General features: G+C 39.1%; 1 protein-coding gene across 12 annotated transcripts in view; it reads left to right on the plus strand.

Moving 5' to 3' along the window:
- Window positions 1-18,702, plus strand: part of CDC42SE2 (CDC42 small effector 2) — a 79,067-nt gene that overhangs the window by 40,235 nt on the left and 20,130 nt on the right. For 9 of the 12 annotated variants that reach the window (XM_066987830.1, XM_066987834.1, XM_066987837.1 and 6 more), the window contains one exon: window positions 6,421-6,743. In XM_066987830.1, coding sequence (XP_066843931.1) covers window positions 6,690-6,743 — 54 coding nt within the window. In that variant the 5' untranslated portion in view covers window positions 6,421-6,689. Of the gene's footprint in view, window positions 1-1,229; window positions 1,380-6,420; window positions 6,744-7,265; window positions 7,344-18,702 lie in introns of those variants that run through there. The other 3 variants (XM_066987840.1, XM_066987839.1, XM_013195429.3) reach the window with 3 other exon arrangements.

Raw genomic sequence — 18,702 nt, forward strand, 5'->3', positions numbered from 1 at the left:
TTCAGATCCTGCATTAGAGCACTAGTTTGAGGTGTTGTTGTTTTTTTTTTTTTTTATCTCTAACTGGTATTACCTGTCAGAATTAGTAAGGAGATTGGATGAGAATAGAAAAAAAAAATCTTTTGTGCTGTCTTCGGTAGGGTTTGTCAGCTAAGAAGATGATGTTATTGGCCAATTGGAACTTTAAATATAATTTTAAAAATCATGTTACCCAGTGTGAATTGACAGGAAATATGCAGTTAGATTTCCTATAAACATAGGATTAGATTCTTAAAGGCTTCCACTTGTTATTAATGGACTTTTTCTTAGACAGGACAAATTATATTATGCCTAGAGTTTATCTTGGGTAGAACAACATATTTATTTTGTCTTAGGTTTGTCTTTCTGTTTTTGGTAAATTTGGATCACCAGTTGTCAGTTAGTCTTTGTATATTTTCATAGTGCAGAACTGCTAGATGTTCAGTGTTGTGGTTTTCAGAGAGGGAAGTTCCTGTTTGCACGTATGGCAGATCTGTGTGTGAGAAATAATATAAGCTGTGTGCGTCAGCTCTTTTAGAAAACTGCATTGAACCCATGGAGGCTTGGAGGCTGGGCCACTTAACTGAAATAATTAAATTTAGCAGAGTGGCTATGGAAGAAAAAAAAAATCAGGGAATTATGGGTAGGAAGGGTTTACCAAAAAAAAAAAAAAGGCATGACACTCATCAGTGATAAGAACAACTGTTTGAGCTTCATGTTACCAATCTTATAAAGACGTTTAAAGACCCTGTACTTTATGCTTCCAACTGGCTTTCCTGACTGTACCTGCTTTATTGTTTTCTCTTAGAGACATGATATGAAATGCCTGGTATTTCTCCTTACTGGCTTGCGGCTGTTCCCTTCCTGCATCTTTTGTTGCCATCCCTTACTACAAACTTAGAACACGCAAAATGTTCAAAACCATATCATAGGAAAAGGCATGAATAAAATACTTCTATACAGTATCAGGACCTATTCTTTAAATGTTTAAAAATGCACGAGAAAGTCTTAACTCAAACTTTGAAGACACTTATTCATTTTCTTGAAACTTAAACCCCAAAGCATATGGCACGGAGGGAGGAATAGATATGGGAAAGTTATGAGGAAGTGAAAAATAGATTTCGGCCTTACTCAGCCTGTGCTGACGGTGAGTGTTATCCCTGGTCTGGCAAGAGCTCTGCGCAGCTCCGGTTTCTCAGGGTTTGAGAGTGCAAAGATAACTGGTGCACTGAAAGCAGCGGCAAAGTCCCCAGCAGCGTCTACTCGGGCTGGGGAGAGGGAGGAAGAGTGCTTTTGCAAGTGCCTCAGCACTGCCGAGACAGCCTCTGGTACAAAATTCAGGTATGAAGGCAACTTTCTCAGTAAGTAGCGTTTTTTCTAAGCTTACATTGCTTGTCTTACAGGTCATTTTATTTCCAAAAGTAGTTTGAAAACCAAGCTGTCAGGGAAGTAAACACTTCCCACTTCCTTTGAGAGCTGGAAAGCATCCACCAGTTGCTACGGCTTAAAGTCCATGGAAGTGGTGCACAAGCTCAACCTGTTAGTTTGGATACACCTTAACCTCATCTCGCCCATACATAGTCAAGTGACAGAAAGAAATGAATCTGCTAAGCAGCTAGAGGAAATGGTACAGCTATAATATAGATTTAAAGGGAAAAATATATTAAAAAAAAAAGTTTTAAAAAAAACAACTCTAAAATAATTTTCTGTTGATGAAGGATTGAAACAATTGACAGCTGTTTGGGGCATCTAAGACAAAAGAAAACATTTATGAAATTATTCTTCCATATGAAGAACAATTGTAAATTTCTTTCCTGTAAATTACTGGAGACTAAAAAACCCATAGTAGTCCTAGCCATGACTTTGTGCATACATGTGCATGTCGTGGTACATCATGACACGCTGTGAAATACTTAGTCAGGACTTGGTACATGCCTTACTTTTTTTTTTTTTTCCTCTCCTTAAATAGGAGTTTGAGTTTTGGGGCAAATTAGTTAAATTCAGATGTTAACACCTGCAGTCATTTTCTTTCTCTTCCTGTGGTTTTGTTTGCTTCAAGTAATTGTCATAGCCTTGTTACCACACTTCCTGTCTGAAGCTATAGCAAACAGTTACATAGCCAGAGGATATAGAGGTTGACCCTTAAAAGGAACTTTATAGGTGTTTCTTAAAAACAGTAGGCTTTTCTTAACCTACATGATTCATAAGTAGCTTTATTCCAACTGTACCCTCCACAGCATGCAGCATATATCCCTGTTTGGATCAACTAAGGTAAATGTTCTCTAACACCCTTTTTGCCAGTAAGTATGAAGAGCTCAGAGGAGAGAATGTCTGACTTCTGTTTTATCCTTTATTATTTCCTGCTCTGTTTAACTTTTCTGTAGGACATGAATGCTTACAGTATCAGCTGTCTCTCTTAGTAACAGAATGTGCTCCACACCCCTACTAACCACTGAGGCAGTGTTTGCGCTTACCACCTTTATGACTGGTATTTAACAGTAGGCAGTAGTTTCGTTTTTTTGCATTACATCAGCTATTTTAGAATAAACTTCGAAGTAATGAAAATAACCTTACTGGTTTCCCCTTTGAATAACAATGCATCCTCCTTTTTAGTATTTTAATTTTTTTCATACTAGACATTACTATAAATGATATAAAATTAGTGTCTACACTAATATCTTGCAAGTATGCAAGATACATGGCAAAGAAGTTCAGCAAATAACTCTACAAGTTATTGGTTTATGAACTGAATGCTCTAAATAAAACAAGTCAAGTTCAAAGTTCAGAAAGTTCGAACTGGATAAAAGCAAACAGGTGTTTCACCATTGATCACCGTTTTGACTTTCTAGTTCAGGTAGAATAAGCACATTGTCCTTCAACATGAGCTGTGTGGTGGTCTGCCACTCCAAGCACCTCAAAGCTGTGGAAAGAGGAAAACTGAGGAGTGGTGGAGCTGCTGTCTTCAACTGCACACTTCAGTTGTGGCCCCAGTGTTGTCCCCTTGATCTGGCAGGTCCGCAGGGATGAACACAGGAGTTCACACACATGTGGTGTGATTCATTGATCGCACAGTGCCGTGTTAACAGCTTGATCCTGTGACGAAACAGAGAACTGGCTGTGAGGTTCTGTGTAAGTTTTAGGATCTGCTTAATTGTGGCCAGATTTGGGGTAGTCCAGGCTTTGCAGGAACACTTTCTTAGGAAATTGTTGGAGGACTGGTATTACATAGTTGTCTGGTTTGTATTTGTAGGTCACTGTATTGATTTTCCTTTCTCTCTTACTCTTTAATAACCAATAATTTGGAAAAGAGGAGCAGAATTTCCCTATTTCAGTTTGTTCTTTAAACAAGCTACTAGCAGCATAAGAGAAGTGCAAGTGTGTTCCTGTTAATTCCACAGTGTTGTTATCCCTTTTTGCCTTTAGCTGAATCGTTTTTTCTTTCCATTTTGGTGCAGCATATTTATACCCGGTCTTTTATGTTAACTTGGCCACTGTATAGATCATGTTTTTAGCAGAGCGGGATGTATAAAAATCCATCACTCTTTAAAAGATGCCATACTTAGTGGATGTGTTTTCCTCCCCTCCACCCCATTTTTATTTGTAATTGAAAGAGTACATATTGAAAAACTGCTTGATACTTCTGGTAGAACCAAGAAATTTAAGCCAAATGTGGCCCTCTGTAGCTTATAGAGGAGAAAAATGCATTTTTAAGAATAAATGTATAATCAGAGAAAATTACTTGTAATCTCTAGCTTGGTTTTGGCACTTGGTAGCTTTCCGTGTAAGGGGGCAGGTCGGTTTTAGAATTATGTCCTTGAGGATTCAAGTCCACCACGATGAGTCCGACTGGGTGGAGAAAATCTTGTGCACGCTTGAGTATTTTGTAACCAGGAAAAGCATTCCAGGCTCAGAGAAGCATGGCCAAGCCTTTCAGTTTTGTTCCCAGGGCTTCAGCTGAGCATAGCGCTTAAAGGCTGCAGCAAGACGAAGAGCACTGTAGCTACTAGCACGCAAGTGAGTGGGCCAATCAACAGAGGAATTTCCCAGCCCTTTCCATGTATGTGTGCTGTACACGGCTGTAGTAGCTGGAGGAAAATTAACCCTTTGTGAAAACAAGAATGTGATATGTTGTATCTGGATCTTGTCAGATCTAAATAAGCACCACTGTTAAAAGGAGCTGCACTTCGAAATACTGCATCACTTGCCTAACAGGAGGGGATGCATGCAAGACTCCTGCTTATAGCTTGTGCAGGTTACAGTATATTAGACTTCAAAATGCTGTAATTTTGAGTACTTGCTTTTGCAATTGCTCATAATCTGAATGGCTAGAGTTAGGAGAGCACTGCTGCATTTCAGAACAACTTGGAGCCTGTCAGAAGCAAAACCCTCAGTTTTAAGTAGAGATAAGACGTACAGTTGCTGGGCTAAAAATGTTAATTGTTATATGTTTAACAGAAATTTAGCGTGTTCTAGTTCCAATTTTGTTACATATTAAATCAAGTCAAGAAAAGAATTATGTGGGATGCAAATTCTGAAATTGGAGGGAACAGCAGTGTATTTTCTTATCAAGCTTTTCTATGTTAGGCTCTGGCTATTTAAAAGTTGATCCAACTTTAAATCACTAGAATTGAGAAAATGGTGCGAAGTTGCCTAATTATGATGTGAGAACTTCCTTAGAGACATTTAGTGTTTTAAGTTTTTTCCCTTTAAGTTCTATTGCAGTTCACACTGTTGGTTGATAATTCCCGTGTTTGATTGCAGCTTCTTGACACATACATGGGGTTTAGATGGCCATTTCTGAGGCAGAAATCATCATCTTAAATCGTAAAAAATAAATATTAGTACTGTACTAAAGCCTCTTTTTGAAATGAGACTGTCAAACCAAAGGTCGTATAGAAGGATCTTTTTTGTTTATTTTTTTCATATCTCTGTTCAATCAAATTGCTTTGTATGGTATTAGTGATAAGGAAAGACAGTAAAATATTATTTTTTCCATTCTGACTTTTGGGTAAGAAATGCATGTAAACTTACTTTAAACACTACTGATAGCTCTTTCAAGGCTAGGAGATAGATGTTCTTTTGCTAGAGTTTTCCTATTTAGATGTTGTTACCGCAGCACACGTTTATTTATTGAAGAACCTCTGTCAGCCTCTGGAAAGGTAAGAAGTGGGAAGGCTTCCCAGAGGGTTTGGACTTAGTACAGGAAAGGTGCTGCTGTTTCTTCGTATGCGCATCACAGCCAACAATCCTGGAAAGTACCTGGCTTGTAGTGGCAGCACAGTACAGTAGCTTGGCTTGTGCGCAGTAAATTAGGGACCTCATGGCTAACATGTGTCGTGTGTAGAGAACTGATGAAGGCAGCAGCTAAGTGTGACTGCTGTGCCAGACAAGCAACTCATGCAAGCCGCTCTGTGTGTATGTACAGATACGTACATAAAGATGTTGCTTGTGTATCCCATGGGGTCTCCAAATCACTTCACTCTGTGAAGAGCTGCATACAGACAGCAGTGCATAGGTATGCACACACAAAATTTCTATGAATGAAGTTGCAGCCATATTTAAAACTCTTAAGGAGCATGTATGTGAATTTTTCTGAATACTTTCTTTCACTTCCATTTCCCTCCAAATTAATTGTATGATAGATGGCAAGATAAATGGCCAAAATGAAATCTCACTGAAATTTTTATTGCACTCTTAGTGGAAAAAAAACGGGTTGGAGATTAACCAATCAATGTTACTTTAGCAAAGGAATGGCTGGAATCTGGAGCCTCAGTTGTTCCACATGAAGAATTTTGAAGGTTTAAGGAAACAGTTTCAAACTCTACAAGTAATCTCCTATTTTGAAGTAAATTGTACATGAAACAGCAGGATCAAGAGAGAAGGCAAATGGTCTTGAGTGTTAACCAATTTTTCTGCAGATTTTTTTCTTGGTATTTAGAAAATCATGCTTTTTGTTTGACAGCTGTGCTATGAGGTTGGTGTTAATTGTATTTAAAACTTGCTCTGTAAATGGATTGTATAATTTTGCTATGAAGATACATGAAGTGCCAATAGGCAGAATTTCCTAAGTTAAAAGGGTGTATGTGTGGTCAATTGTCACTTTCAAAAATGACATTAGAAAGTTAGAATCAGATCAAACCAAGATGGCTGCCAGAAGATTGGACACTGGTCCTCAGTATTGCTTCATCTAGCAAAAGCTAGAACCTAAACCTCATCTGGATTTCTGTTAAATGCCATTTGGAGTAGTCATTGTAGAAATAAGCATGTGACTTGTTTGCTAGTATCTCTTCACTCAGGGGTTCAAGATACCAGCAAGAAATCACAGGTGTGGGTGGCTCTCTAGGAGTATGAAATTCTGTATCTTAGGTTTTTTTTTTTGATATAATGTACTTCTGTTTTCAGGTTCACTTAACGCTACGGACCAAAGAAGCGTACGTAACATTTCTGTGGTGCTGGGACCAACCTGCTGAAAGAATACTCTGAAATAATTTTCTAACTTCACCGTGTTTTCCTGGAACTGATTTATCTTCAGAGAAAAGCTCAAGAGAGAAAAAGAAATTCACATTGGAACAATTATAAATAAATCTATTTAAAGAACTTACTACCTGGAGATACGTTTACAGAAGTCAAGTCCTGCTTTTCATCTGCGTACGCACTTCAGACTGTAAACAATGAGCGAGTTCTGGTTGTGTTTCAACTGCTGTATTGCAGAACAGCCTCAGCCTGTAAGTATGAACATCAGCACTGCTTTGTTTGTAATTAACTGTATTGCTCAGATTTTCTGTTTTTGTTAACGGCTTTTTAAATTAGTGCTCTTTGACCAAGCTCAGTGAGAAGTAAGGAATTAACTAATGGCTTAGTGGGGACAGAAAAATGTCTGTTCTAGATGGATGCCACATACCTTTTTTCCTATCCTTAATCTCATTTCTATCCAAAGTCTTTCAAATGCAAGCTTGTATGTTTGAATTGAAGGGGGGAAGGGAAGGGTGAAGAAGACCTAACTTGGCACTGCAATATCTGCCAAAAAGCAAAAGGAAATCTGGACATGTCATGACTTTGGTACTGTATAAGGCCTGTCTTGAGGTGTGGCTGGACAATAGTGAAGGAAGGGAATAGTTCTCTTAAGAAACACAGAGTGAAATCCAGTACACCTTAACTGAAGTCAGGATTTCAGACTTAGTTGCTTTTTTAATTTTTAGATGAAATCTTTGGAGAGTGAAGGGATGTTCTCATGCTGTGGATATTTTTGTCAAGAATTCAGAATGTCTCTTGTGTGGAAAAAGTACACAGTGAACAAGTGGACAGAAGAACATTTTAAAGCATACGTAAGGAAATAAGTACAGAAATACTGTTAGGTTTCTTGAACTAGCTTTAGAGTGTGCATTAAGTCCAGTGCTGTGAGAGAAAGTCCGCCTGCTTGAGGGTGGAATTGACAAGGAATATGGTTAGCACTTGGAGAAAAAATTGTATTGTGTGACATCGAGATCAAGCTAAATCAATACATAGAAAGGACAGTCACCTTGCAAATGTGGCCACTGACGTTGAATTGCAATGACGAAGAGAATCCCAGAGCGAATAGAGCAAACTCACACTAATATGTTCAGTTGATAATTTGGCTTCAGGGAAGCAAAGGGATTTAAAATAAAATACCTGTCTGATGACTTAAGAAAAAAGCTCATAGAAATTGACCTTGCTCAATACCTGGATGATCCTTAGGTGTCAATGCAAGTATTAGAAATTTGACCATTTTAATTTCTAACAAATAAATACAGCTTTATCTCACTCTTAGTCCAGTAAAGTTGAGGGAGATGAGCTCTCAGATACCAACATGAGAAGCTGCAGTCCCCTCCTCCTGCCTGAATGCTGTGCAGTCCATTAAAATGCCACCCATCTATAGCCAAAATTATTTGCATAGTTTTTTGGATTATATATTTCAATTAAAAATAACATGGCTTTTAAAATCTTTGAGATATAAAATGGCATATTGCATTTGTTTACAAGAATCTTCAGTCTTACTCCTTATTAAAATCTTGATTCAAGCTTTATGATGCAGTTAAACTATTGCCCATAAAATACATGGTGTGTTAATGCAGCATGTTGTAATCTGTCAGTCACAACCCATGGAAAGGGCAGAGCATATACTTTAAAAGTGGAGAAAAGGGAAACAACCCATTTTTGTACGTTTCTGTTGATCCAGTGCTGTGCATTTGATTAGAAAACTAAAGCCATCCATATGTTTAAGATACAGATAGCACTTAGCAGAGCATTGACCTAGTTCTTGAAATCAGCTGTTCAACTCTTGTAGGAGCCTGCTCATTACAAAGTGACAAACTTCTTCAGGACAGGTCTCAGGAAAAAGTCTTTGTGGGCCTGCCTAGTTGTGCTTGACCATGGGTCCTTAGCTGTCCTTCCACCACGCAGCTGCTCTGCTCATTTTACAGCGTGCTGTCACGTTGTACAGCCTTTGTTCTGCCACACGCCATTGCTTTAAGTGGAGGATTTAGTCAGATACAAATGCACCTGAATAAGTACATGAATATTTTTTTTCTTTGTGGCTTGTAGCAATGCATATACTATCAGTGTAAGCAAACTCGAGAGCCAGATGGTTCAGGAGACTCTGGTGCTGAAAAACATGCTACTTTTCCATAGAATCATGGAATATCCTGAGTTGGAAGGGACCCATAAGGATCATCGAGTCCAACTCCTGTCCTTTAGTCCCGTCCAAGTCCTTTTTAAAGACAATTTCTATACTTTTACATTTTTATTACTACTTATTGTTACATTTTTATTACTTCTTATTGTTCAATGTATTGCAAAATTTTGTGACTATGACACTGAGGCTCATCCGACCATGCAGGACTTACTGGTTTGTTTTATTACAAGGGAGGCAAAAATTGCAGACTTGCGTAGAAGGTCCTTGTCCAACCCTACCGTACCTTTAGCCTGTTGGTGTAATCCAATCCAATTTCTCAGGAGAAATGCGTAGTCTGCACAGTTTATCTCTTTCATGTGCCGCCTTTTATTTTTACCTTCTGCACCTCAACCTTTTCATGACCTCACTGACAGTGTCCCAGCTTTCACTTTCAAGCTCAGCCATAAAGCATGCTCCTTTTGTGGAAGGCCTGATGTGGTCTTGCAGAAACGCTAGAAACTAATGGTCTCTCAGAATAATACCTGAAAGCAGCAAGTTACCTGATTTGCTACTTACTCTGCAAAAAGCTTAAAATGTTCCTTTTATTTTTAAATTTACATTCTCTGCAACACGATTCTTTTCTCATAATCTTTGTCAGGGGACACCTTTAATGTCATGAATATTGACTTAAATTTAAAGGCTTTTAACTGGATCGAAATGAAAACTGAACTTTGAGTAACTGCATGTGTTCCTGTGTTATTTGTAGCTTCCAGTGAGTTAAGGGCACTTCCACCTCTCTTGAAACCCAGGATGTGGGAACAGAGTTCCTTCTGCTTTATTCTGGCAAAATGCTGGCATATCAAATGAGGTGTCTTGTGTATGGCATCTCCTATCTTTTCAGCTGTAATGCCCTTAAGATAAACGCATACGTGTACTGAGTCATTTCAGTCAATTTTACAGAAGACTGTTATTCAGACTGCACACAAAGACGTTTTCTGGGTCACTTCCATTACTTTGTAGGCCTTCTAGAATTGCATGCTAGTGCTTTCCAGTTCTTTTTCATGGTTTTGAACCATGCCTTTGCAGATAGATTTGTAAACTTTATTGCAATAAAAGCACATTGCTCGCCAAATTTCAATGGCATCATCTCTCTAACAGCATACCCCAGAGCAGTACACTAACAGTGTTGTGGTATATATTAGAGCACTTGGGGAGGTTCCTTAATTAAAAGGCAGTATTTACTTATTACCATCACCAATCAATCAGATTTGATTGAAATGTATCACTGTGCAGTTACAGCCTCTCTATGTCTTTTGTCAGGGCTAAATGGATACACTGTGTTGCCTTGAAATGAAGCAGGGGCTTCCTGGAAAACAGTGCTTTACTCACTCTGCTAATGTTATTTTGGTTGCTAAATATTCCTCTCAGTGTTTCCAAGACTGCAGTACTCGTAATATGATCATTAAAGAGGCGTGTTTGAACATGAATCTGTATCACTCTCTGAAATAGGATGATAAATGAAGGAATGGACGATGCAAAGAAACAAAACTAAATATTGATACAGTTGAAGAAAGCATATTCCCGTGGGTGGTTTAAGTCTTGCTTTTTAATACCCTGCGATACCCCCTTAGTACCCCAGCAGAACGCTGGAAGGACACAAACAGAAGCCAAGGGAAGGTATTTTCATACCGACCTCTGATTTTCTCTTGTCAGATTTTGTGTTAATACATTTTAGCACAATGAAAATTTCAAACAACTAGTTGATTTCATCTGTTTTCATAAGGTGATAAGGAGGTGATATTAATCTGTTGAAGAAATAACTGTGGGCATATTTTTCTTGGTTCTTTAAATAGCCTGAAATTAATCTCTTATGATCTGACCCTAGCCCGTCTTTATTTTGAGAAGAGTAATACTTTGTGAATGCACCAGGTTTCTTACACTTCCCACAAATGCTCTTTGTAGGTTCTGTAAGCTGATCTTGCACTTTCCAGTGATGTGATGAGTGTTTCTTCCCATGCATCCTATGTGCTGTAGTCCTATCCACTGCTGTGTTTGGTAAATTCTGCTAAATCCCAACTACCAGATGCATTGCTCGATAGCAGGAGTTTAGTGAGCCTTTTGTCTTGCAGATTTTCGTAGAAAAACATGGCCCTAGTTTCTCTCCTAGGCTAAGCTCATTGCTTACACCAGGGTTCTGTTATTTTCCTCCACTTTTTTGTTTCTGTCCTGCCCGTTTTTAACTTGCAAAGTTAATTTTTGGAGTGAGAAGTCTTCGGTCACAACCTGGTGCACTCCCATCTAATTTGGGCCACCGCCCAATACAATTGAGCTCTTTATTTTTCTTTGACCTTGCATTGAAATTATTGCTCTGCTATAAAAGAATAAAGTGTGCTTTCCTCTGTCTAGCTCTGAGTTTCCTTCTCCAGTTAATTAGTTTCTTCTTTGTTGCTTCTCTCCTCTTTAGAGGCTTTTGCATTTTGTCAACACTTTTTTTATGGTTTTGCTGCATGCTATGCCATAAATGCTAAAAGCAGTTGAGAAAGTTTCTGTCCTGTCTTTTTTGATGTATGAAATAGAATTGACAGACCTGGATTTAGAGTGAGGAAGCCCATAAAGGCAGGAAAAAAAAACAACAACTTGTTTTCACATCAAGCCAATCTTGTTTGTTATCTTTGGTTGAGAGATCAAAAATGAAAGTTGGGCAATTCTGAGAGCTGGCTTTCTGTGCAAATGATTTCAAGTTAGGTTGTAAAAGAACTTAAAACTTTTGCTGTTCATGGCTCTTTTCAGTGGTGTCCAGTGCCAGGACCAGAGGCAATGGGCACAAACTGGAACACAGGGGGTTCCCTCTGAAGATCAGGAAGCATTGCTGTGCTGTGTGGGTGACACAGCGTTGGCATGGGTTGCCCAGAGAGGCTGTGGGCTGTGGACTCCCCCTCCTTGAAGCTTTTAAGCTGCCTGGACGTGGTCCTGGGCAACTGCTGTGGGTGTCCCTGCTTCAGGTGGCCTCCAGAGGTCCCTTCCAGCCTCAGCCATTCTGTAAATTCTGTGAAAGTTAAATTCGATCAGTCAGATATACTGGGCATTCCTGCCTTAGCATTTTTGAAAAATACTCTGTTCTGGAGTCTTGCATGAGATTTATTTTTTTCCTTTTCTATTTCTCCCAGTTTTTGGGGAGAAAAAAAAAAAAAGTAGATCAAATTCATGTTAGAAGAGGTGGAATAATTTTAATAGGCTAGCACACATGACCCATGTAATGAAGGAACACTGCTGACAAAAACTGACCTCTTCACTGGTGATAATGGGAACAGTGCACATACTGCTATATTTATTGACTGATCAGTGCTGCAGGTGACATAAATCATCTTGACATGGGTTACTTAAGGAAGTTTACCATTGATAGGTAGTGTCAGCTGTACCTGTTTTTCTAGAAAAGGGGTTCTGTCTATAGCCAAGGATCCATCTTACCACTGTAGCTCTCAGTAAATTGGGCACAGTAAAGATAATTAAGTATTCTGTATGCGTAACAAAAGCAGAATAAATCACCCTCGGTGCATAATAAATGAGATGTTTGCTGCTGAAAAAACACTGGGTCAGCTTCTCCATTCAATTCTGCTATGTTTTGCAAGCACGGGTTCTGACTCAAAATGACCAAAACGTTCAGGCCCTCCAATTCATCAAGTTTGATCATCCTACCACATTCAGTAAGCCTATGTAAGACTTCAGATGTAAAAGGTGACGACTCTGCAGAGCCCTCAGATTTCAAAGTTGTCATATTGAATTATGTACTAAGCTGCCAGTTTCAGATGTTTGAAATTCCTTCTTTTTTGCTCTTTAGGGATGTTGTAGAGCTAGCCTGAGGGAACACCTTATTAAAGGGGGGCAGAGTTAAATAAGCAGCAAAATACTTAGCTTTTATGTCTCAAACCTGATTTCTTTGTGCTACTTTTAGCCTGATGGGGCTGCTTTAGATTTTCCTTTCAAATTTAAATTAGTCCCCACACATCTCGAAATCTGTTGTGGTGTTCGAGTGTAAAACCATTTACAAAGAAAACAAAAAAGAGAGGCAGTATTCTGCATGTATGTATAAATCTCTGCATGGAAATTAACTGAATATTTTGTGATACTCTATTATGGATAAAGCTGTGACATTTTTAGGAGCTCTTGGAGTTAGCTGTATCAATGCTATTTATTTAATATAATGCCAGTTGATGGGATGGAAACTAGCTCTTTTGAGGGGAAAAAAACAAGAATGATGCCAGCTTTCTGTTGATGAAAATATGTTATGCCATTATCAACATATTTGAAGAAGGATGTAATATGCCTTTTATATCTACAGTCTCTATAGAACTCAGGCTTTCTGCTTAAACTTGGGGACGGAGTAGATAGTATCCTTTGATGTGGACACCAGTTTTAGAGCCTGTGTTTCTTTTTAAATCTCCGATTTTTTTAAGTGAAAAGACATCTTCAACAGCAAAACCCAGTATAAGTCATTGACAAAAAGAACTGCCACAAGAAATGATTGATACCGTATAACAAAAGTTAATAGTTTGGCAGCCAACCTTGGAGAAGATGCTGGGGCATTTCTGAAATGAACAAGTCCAGAGCAATTTCTCTACTTTTTTTTTTTAATGGAAGTTGAAAATGCAAGAGTTCTGATGTTTTTGGCATCCCTTATTTTTTATGCTTGGAAATTCAGCAGTTTGTTTCCCCTCTTCTCCTGCTTTCCAGATTGGAGCAGGGTGGGTAGGTAACCTGAAGACACCAGCATGTAGTTTTGAGAGGTATTTCTACCTGCCAACAGCTAGAGGCAGAGGTAATTGGGCGTAGAGTCTGAGAGATTTGTACATCCACTGACTCCGAATGGAAGTATGCTTAGCGTTAATGAACAGAGAGAGAAGTTGTTGCCTTGCAGCTAAGTGTTCAGCCTTTTACCTTTAACTATTTTTATACAAAAGGGAGTACAGAGTAGAAACTTCCTCTGCAATCTTACTATATTTTTTTTGCAACTCTTCTGTAATGGATCTGAGATACTGCATTGGAGATCATTCTTATAACCAACATACAATTGACAAAATATAACTCACAGGATATGCATTTTAAATGGCTGTATATCTCCATGTAACCTTACATGTTGAATTTCCAACATTAACATTTCAAAATAATGGAAATTGGCCTTTTTCAGGCTGTTTCCTCAAACTTTTGCCTCTGAAGTTCTTGTCATGAGTCTTGCTTATATGAGACATGCATGAAAACAGAGTTCCCATTGATTTGTGTTATAGCTATTCTTCATGCATCCTCAGAGACTTACAAGGTACTCCTTAAGCCAGAGGATTTAATGTATAATCGCTTGCAATGATTTTCTCACTTTCATTTTCAGAGTGGCTTAGCTGATCACTCTGAACTGTCGACTTGCATAGTTCTGGGTTGATGTCCCACCACGGAGCAGGGGGAACAGAGGAGTGGAGGCTGAGCAGAAAAAGTGGAGTTTTTAAACACACTGATGCAGATTTAGGGAAGTAATTCCTCTCTGGACCATTCAGCTTTTGTTTTTCAGATAATTTTGGAGTTTTTTTAGCTGCTTGGGTGTACCCTCAGGAGAGCTGTAGTTTACAGTGGCTGAGAACAGATACCATCTCCCTTTGTCTTTTCCCCCTCAAATACACCTGTAACACCCAGTGATTTGTAGGCATGCTGTGCACTGAGAGCGACCTGTCTTCAGAAGAGAATGGCTTGCGTGGAATTCTTCTAAATACTCCTCGCCTGTTTCACCTCTCTTGGTGCAATTGTAATTAGCTTGTTCAGTTTCAGAAAAATAGTGTGGTTTCACAACACACTGTCTTCAGCGGGCACATGGTCTTCGTAATTGGTTTCGTTTGTTTTTTCCCCTATTGCTTGTGGTATGGCTGTTTTTTATTATGAGTGTAACCTTCCTTCTTGACAAAGGGTTTATTGCAAAGGACTAGCTGGTTCATACGATGCACACGTTAGTATTGGGGTGCTGTCAAATCGCGCTTTAATTTTGCCTTATCTTTGGCAGGCCTGCACTAGGGTTTTGGCACAAGATGGCTTAGAGTAGGCATTCGGCTACCTTATAATGCATAGGAATAATTTGGGACCAAAGTGGGTTGTCCCTGAGTTGGGCAGGACCGTCACTCTGGTGGCATGGCACGGCACTTGACGCCCCAGTGCTCCGGCACCATGGCGCTGGGCCGCATGGAGGGGCGGCCTGCAGCTCACTGCGCCACCAGCACGGCTGAGATACGGCTCCTGGCCAGGGGCTCCTCCCCCCCTGCTTCACCATGGGGTGTGCTGTGGTACATAGCTCCCTGCCTGCACTGCCCTGAAAGAAATTGTGGCCCCTGAAGTCTTCCTGCTTAAACAGTGAGAAGGTTTCTGGTGGGCCGTGACTGTGGTGACAGCTGGCCTGAGGTGAACGAGCTGGAAGTTCGTGGCGGTGTCTTCTCCTGAGCTCTGAGTGATTTTCATCATGTCCTCGCTGGAAGCCCCAAGCGGTGCTGCTGCTCACGAGCTCAGGCCTGACTCAGCTGGGAGGTCGGCGTTACCCTTGCTTTGCAGCTGGAAGATGCGAGGCCGGTTTCCTGGGGAGCTCCGTGGTAGTGAATAGCGATCCACCTCCTTCCGATCCTCTGATCTTAAATGAGCAGAGAACAGAAAAGCTGGTTGGGGCGCACAGGGTGAATAGATGTTAATTGGGAGGTTACGCCAGTATGATGCAAATTTAGAGATGGTACAACTGTCTTTTTGAAAACCCTAAAGAGATACAAGCTTTAATAATTATCTTTACCTCATTATATGTATTTGCATATACCTTGTGTTTTGGGGGTGCTCTCTCAGTTTTGCGAACTGAAATGCTGATGCTATCATGAATTAAGTTCCCTGAAGAAAGCACGCTTGGCAGTGTTTGACTGGGAACTAAAGTTGTGTGTGAAGGGAGTGTTTTATTTATAAAAGGAAATTACTTTTTATGAATCATAAAGTTCCTGTAAACTTAGGTAGCTTCCAAGCCAGATCTATTCCAGGTAAATTTCTTGAAAGACCTAAAAGTCTAAATGTGATATTAATATAGGACAAGTTATTTAGCTCTGCTTAGAACAAATATTATTTGCTTGGAATACAGGTTTCTGTACTCTAGCAATTCAAAAGCATTTAGTGCCTTGGCACCAGGATGATGGTTAGATAGTGTTTAGTGACCAGTGTTAAAATGGGAGCAATGAATCCTGGTGGGCACGTACTCCAAAAAATTTGCTAGAATATGCACGTGTGTGTGTGTGTTTGTAGTATGCTGGACTGCTTGTGGTTGTTCTTGTATTTAGCTGGGCAATGCTGAGCTTGTAAGGAGAAAAAGAAATGCCAAAACAAGAGTAGGCATGCTGATCTACAGAAAGCAGGCAAGAGAGCTTTACAGGCCCTTTTATTCTCCATGGAAAAGTATTAGATGCATGTTTTCTTTTTGTGATACCAGAATTAAGCTTTGAAAATTAAATGGCTCATCAATTTGTAATGCAAAGGAAGATTTTGGGGGAGGATGGAAAAAAACAGTTGTCTGTATACTTAAGAATATAAGGAAGTGGGACTTAGATCAGAGAGAAAAATTATGGGTACTTGATTATTGCTTTTAAAAGCTGTGTTTTAAATCCTGTCAAAGATGAGTAAGCCCATTCTGCTGTGTGGATATCATCTTTTCTATAAACTAAACATGGAGACAGTGCAAATCTTAAAACACCGTGCAACCAGTACTGGGCTGCTATCAATAGTGAGTATGAGGAGCATCAGTACTTTTTTTTTATTGAAAGTAGTGCAGCTTAAATGTAACAGCAAACATTTATTCTCACTAGATCTTAAAATGGATGATGTTAATTATAGATGAAATCTGTGTGGTTTTTTTTAGATTTTTTGTTGTTCATTTCAAACAGAGATTACTTAAAAGGCAAGAGGAATTTCTGAAGTACATAATGCTTGTATGAAATAACTGCTTTGTAGCATCAGACATACTATTTTACAAATACGAGGACATCTGATTATCCTTTTGAAGACAACAAAATTGTATGCTGTTGGTGTGAGGTTTCATTTCACCAAAATGACGTTCTATAATAAGTTTGTCTCCTTCTTGCTTGTTCTCCCTGAATTTGACACCACTGCAAATATTTATTTCTGATTAGTCAGTATGAATGGAAGGCCATACATCTGTCTGAACTATCTTACTTTTTATAATAAGAAAAACAATCAAGTAATTATGTTACACAAAGTTATTATATCACTTACGTAATTTAGTGTTCCAGAATTGTTCAGCTCACGTTATTCCTCAGTGAAAATGAAAGAAAAATGATACAGGAAATAAGATGATTTTGATTGTTTCTTGTGTCCTTGTAATTTTTTTTTTATGTAAAAAGACAGGCAAAACTTGTCTTTGCAAGCATGCTCTGAAATACAACTCTAAAACCTGTTTTTACCATATAGCGGTTTGTTGCTTAAGAAAACATACATCAAGCAATCCGCTTTTACAAGGAGACACCTTTGAAAATACGTAAAACTTCCAGATGCCAGGTCTGCAAACTCAGTCTAAGTTCAGAGTCAAGCTGAGTCCTTTTCCCACACTGGCACAGTAAATTTTTTTTTTTAAGCAAGTAATCCCTTTGCTTCAGCTCATTGGAATTTAGTAAATAATTTGGTCATGCCCAAGAAGGAATAGAATTCAACATAGGCTCTTAGCTATGTTGGCCCTGCAGGCATTGCAGGGGTGAATGTTTTTAACAATTTATTTCTTATAACCAAACTCAGCAGACACATTTATGTTCACAAAGTGTAAGACTAGAAATGCTGCAGGATGCACTAAATGTGGTACAGTTCATGCTGTAACTGTTCCCCAGCCATACCTAAGTTTTATGTTTTGTTTATGCTTGTTCACTTGTTTTAGTTTCTTAAATAAATACGTTCTGTAACTATACAGTCTCAGAACACAGAGGAGTGGTCTTGAAGATGAAGCCTGCAGGGAAACAAAATTGGGAATGGCAGAAAGGTTTGTTTGGGTTTCTCAATTTTTTCTTAACAATTCCAAAGAGGGAGCGTTGAGAGCACTGATGATAGCGTGTCTCTCTCTACTTTTTGACTTTTTTAGTTTTGCAGTTTGCAGCTGGAAAACAAAACCCCTTTGTGCTGTTCTTAGAGGAAAGATTTAGGTGCTTGCCCTTCAGTTTTAAAAAACATTAGATTAATAAAAAGTACTTAAAGTTTATTTGAATTTCCAGTGTAATATGTTGAAATTAGCACCGTAAAGCTAAAGAGGTGGATGATTAAAACTGTCTAGAATGGTGTCATAGAGCTATGGTCACTTCTGAAGCTGTAATGTTTGGTTTTCCATAAAAGCTGCTGGTACATAAACCAAGTATATGTTGTTTTTATAAGGATAAGCTTTTAAAGTTTCTGTAAAGCTATATAAACTCCCTTTTTTCATGTGGGATTTTAACAAAGCTGCTGCAGATGATTTAGGACAAAGGAAAGTGAGGGAATTGCCAGAAACTAAAGTGGCAGGATTCCTTAATACTGCTCTATCGTCTTCTGGTTAGGCAGCCTTTGGGATCCTTTACAGAGGTAACTTGTCAGTCAATTGTTCCGTGCAGTGAGAATAGCCAGCATCACTTGGGTGAAATTCCTGCCTGGACATCTGTCAAATGACAAAGTTTACAGACATCTTTAGGGGACCAGGACAGAGGTAAAAGTCACTCAAATAGAAAAGAGCAAGGAGCAAATGCAGGGAGGACTCTTGAGAAGTAGGCTATGGGCTGGAAGTGTCAGTCATCTGAAATCTCCCTGGCTCTCTGTGTCTGTGTGTTCATCTCAACAGGCAGTGAAGAGAGGGATTTGGAGTGAATGCCAAAGAGAGAGCAGGAAAGGTGTGAAAGGGACCACCACAGCCTTCTCAATTTCAAAAGTGTTTCTATTGCACTGTATCCGAAGTGACAGGGCGAAGAGGCTCTGAGAAGCTCTCTCTAGGCTACCTGTAAAGTGGCTGCCTGTGTTTTAACAATACC

The sequence above is a fragment of the Anser cygnoides genome, chromosome Z (assembly GCF_040182565.1).
Source record: "Anser cygnoides isolate HZ-2024a breed goose chromosome Z, Taihu_goose_T2T_genome, whole genome shotgun sequence".
NCBI classification, from domain to species: domain Eukaryota; kingdom Metazoa; phylum Chordata; class Aves; order Anseriformes; family Anatidae; genus Anser; species Anser cygnoides.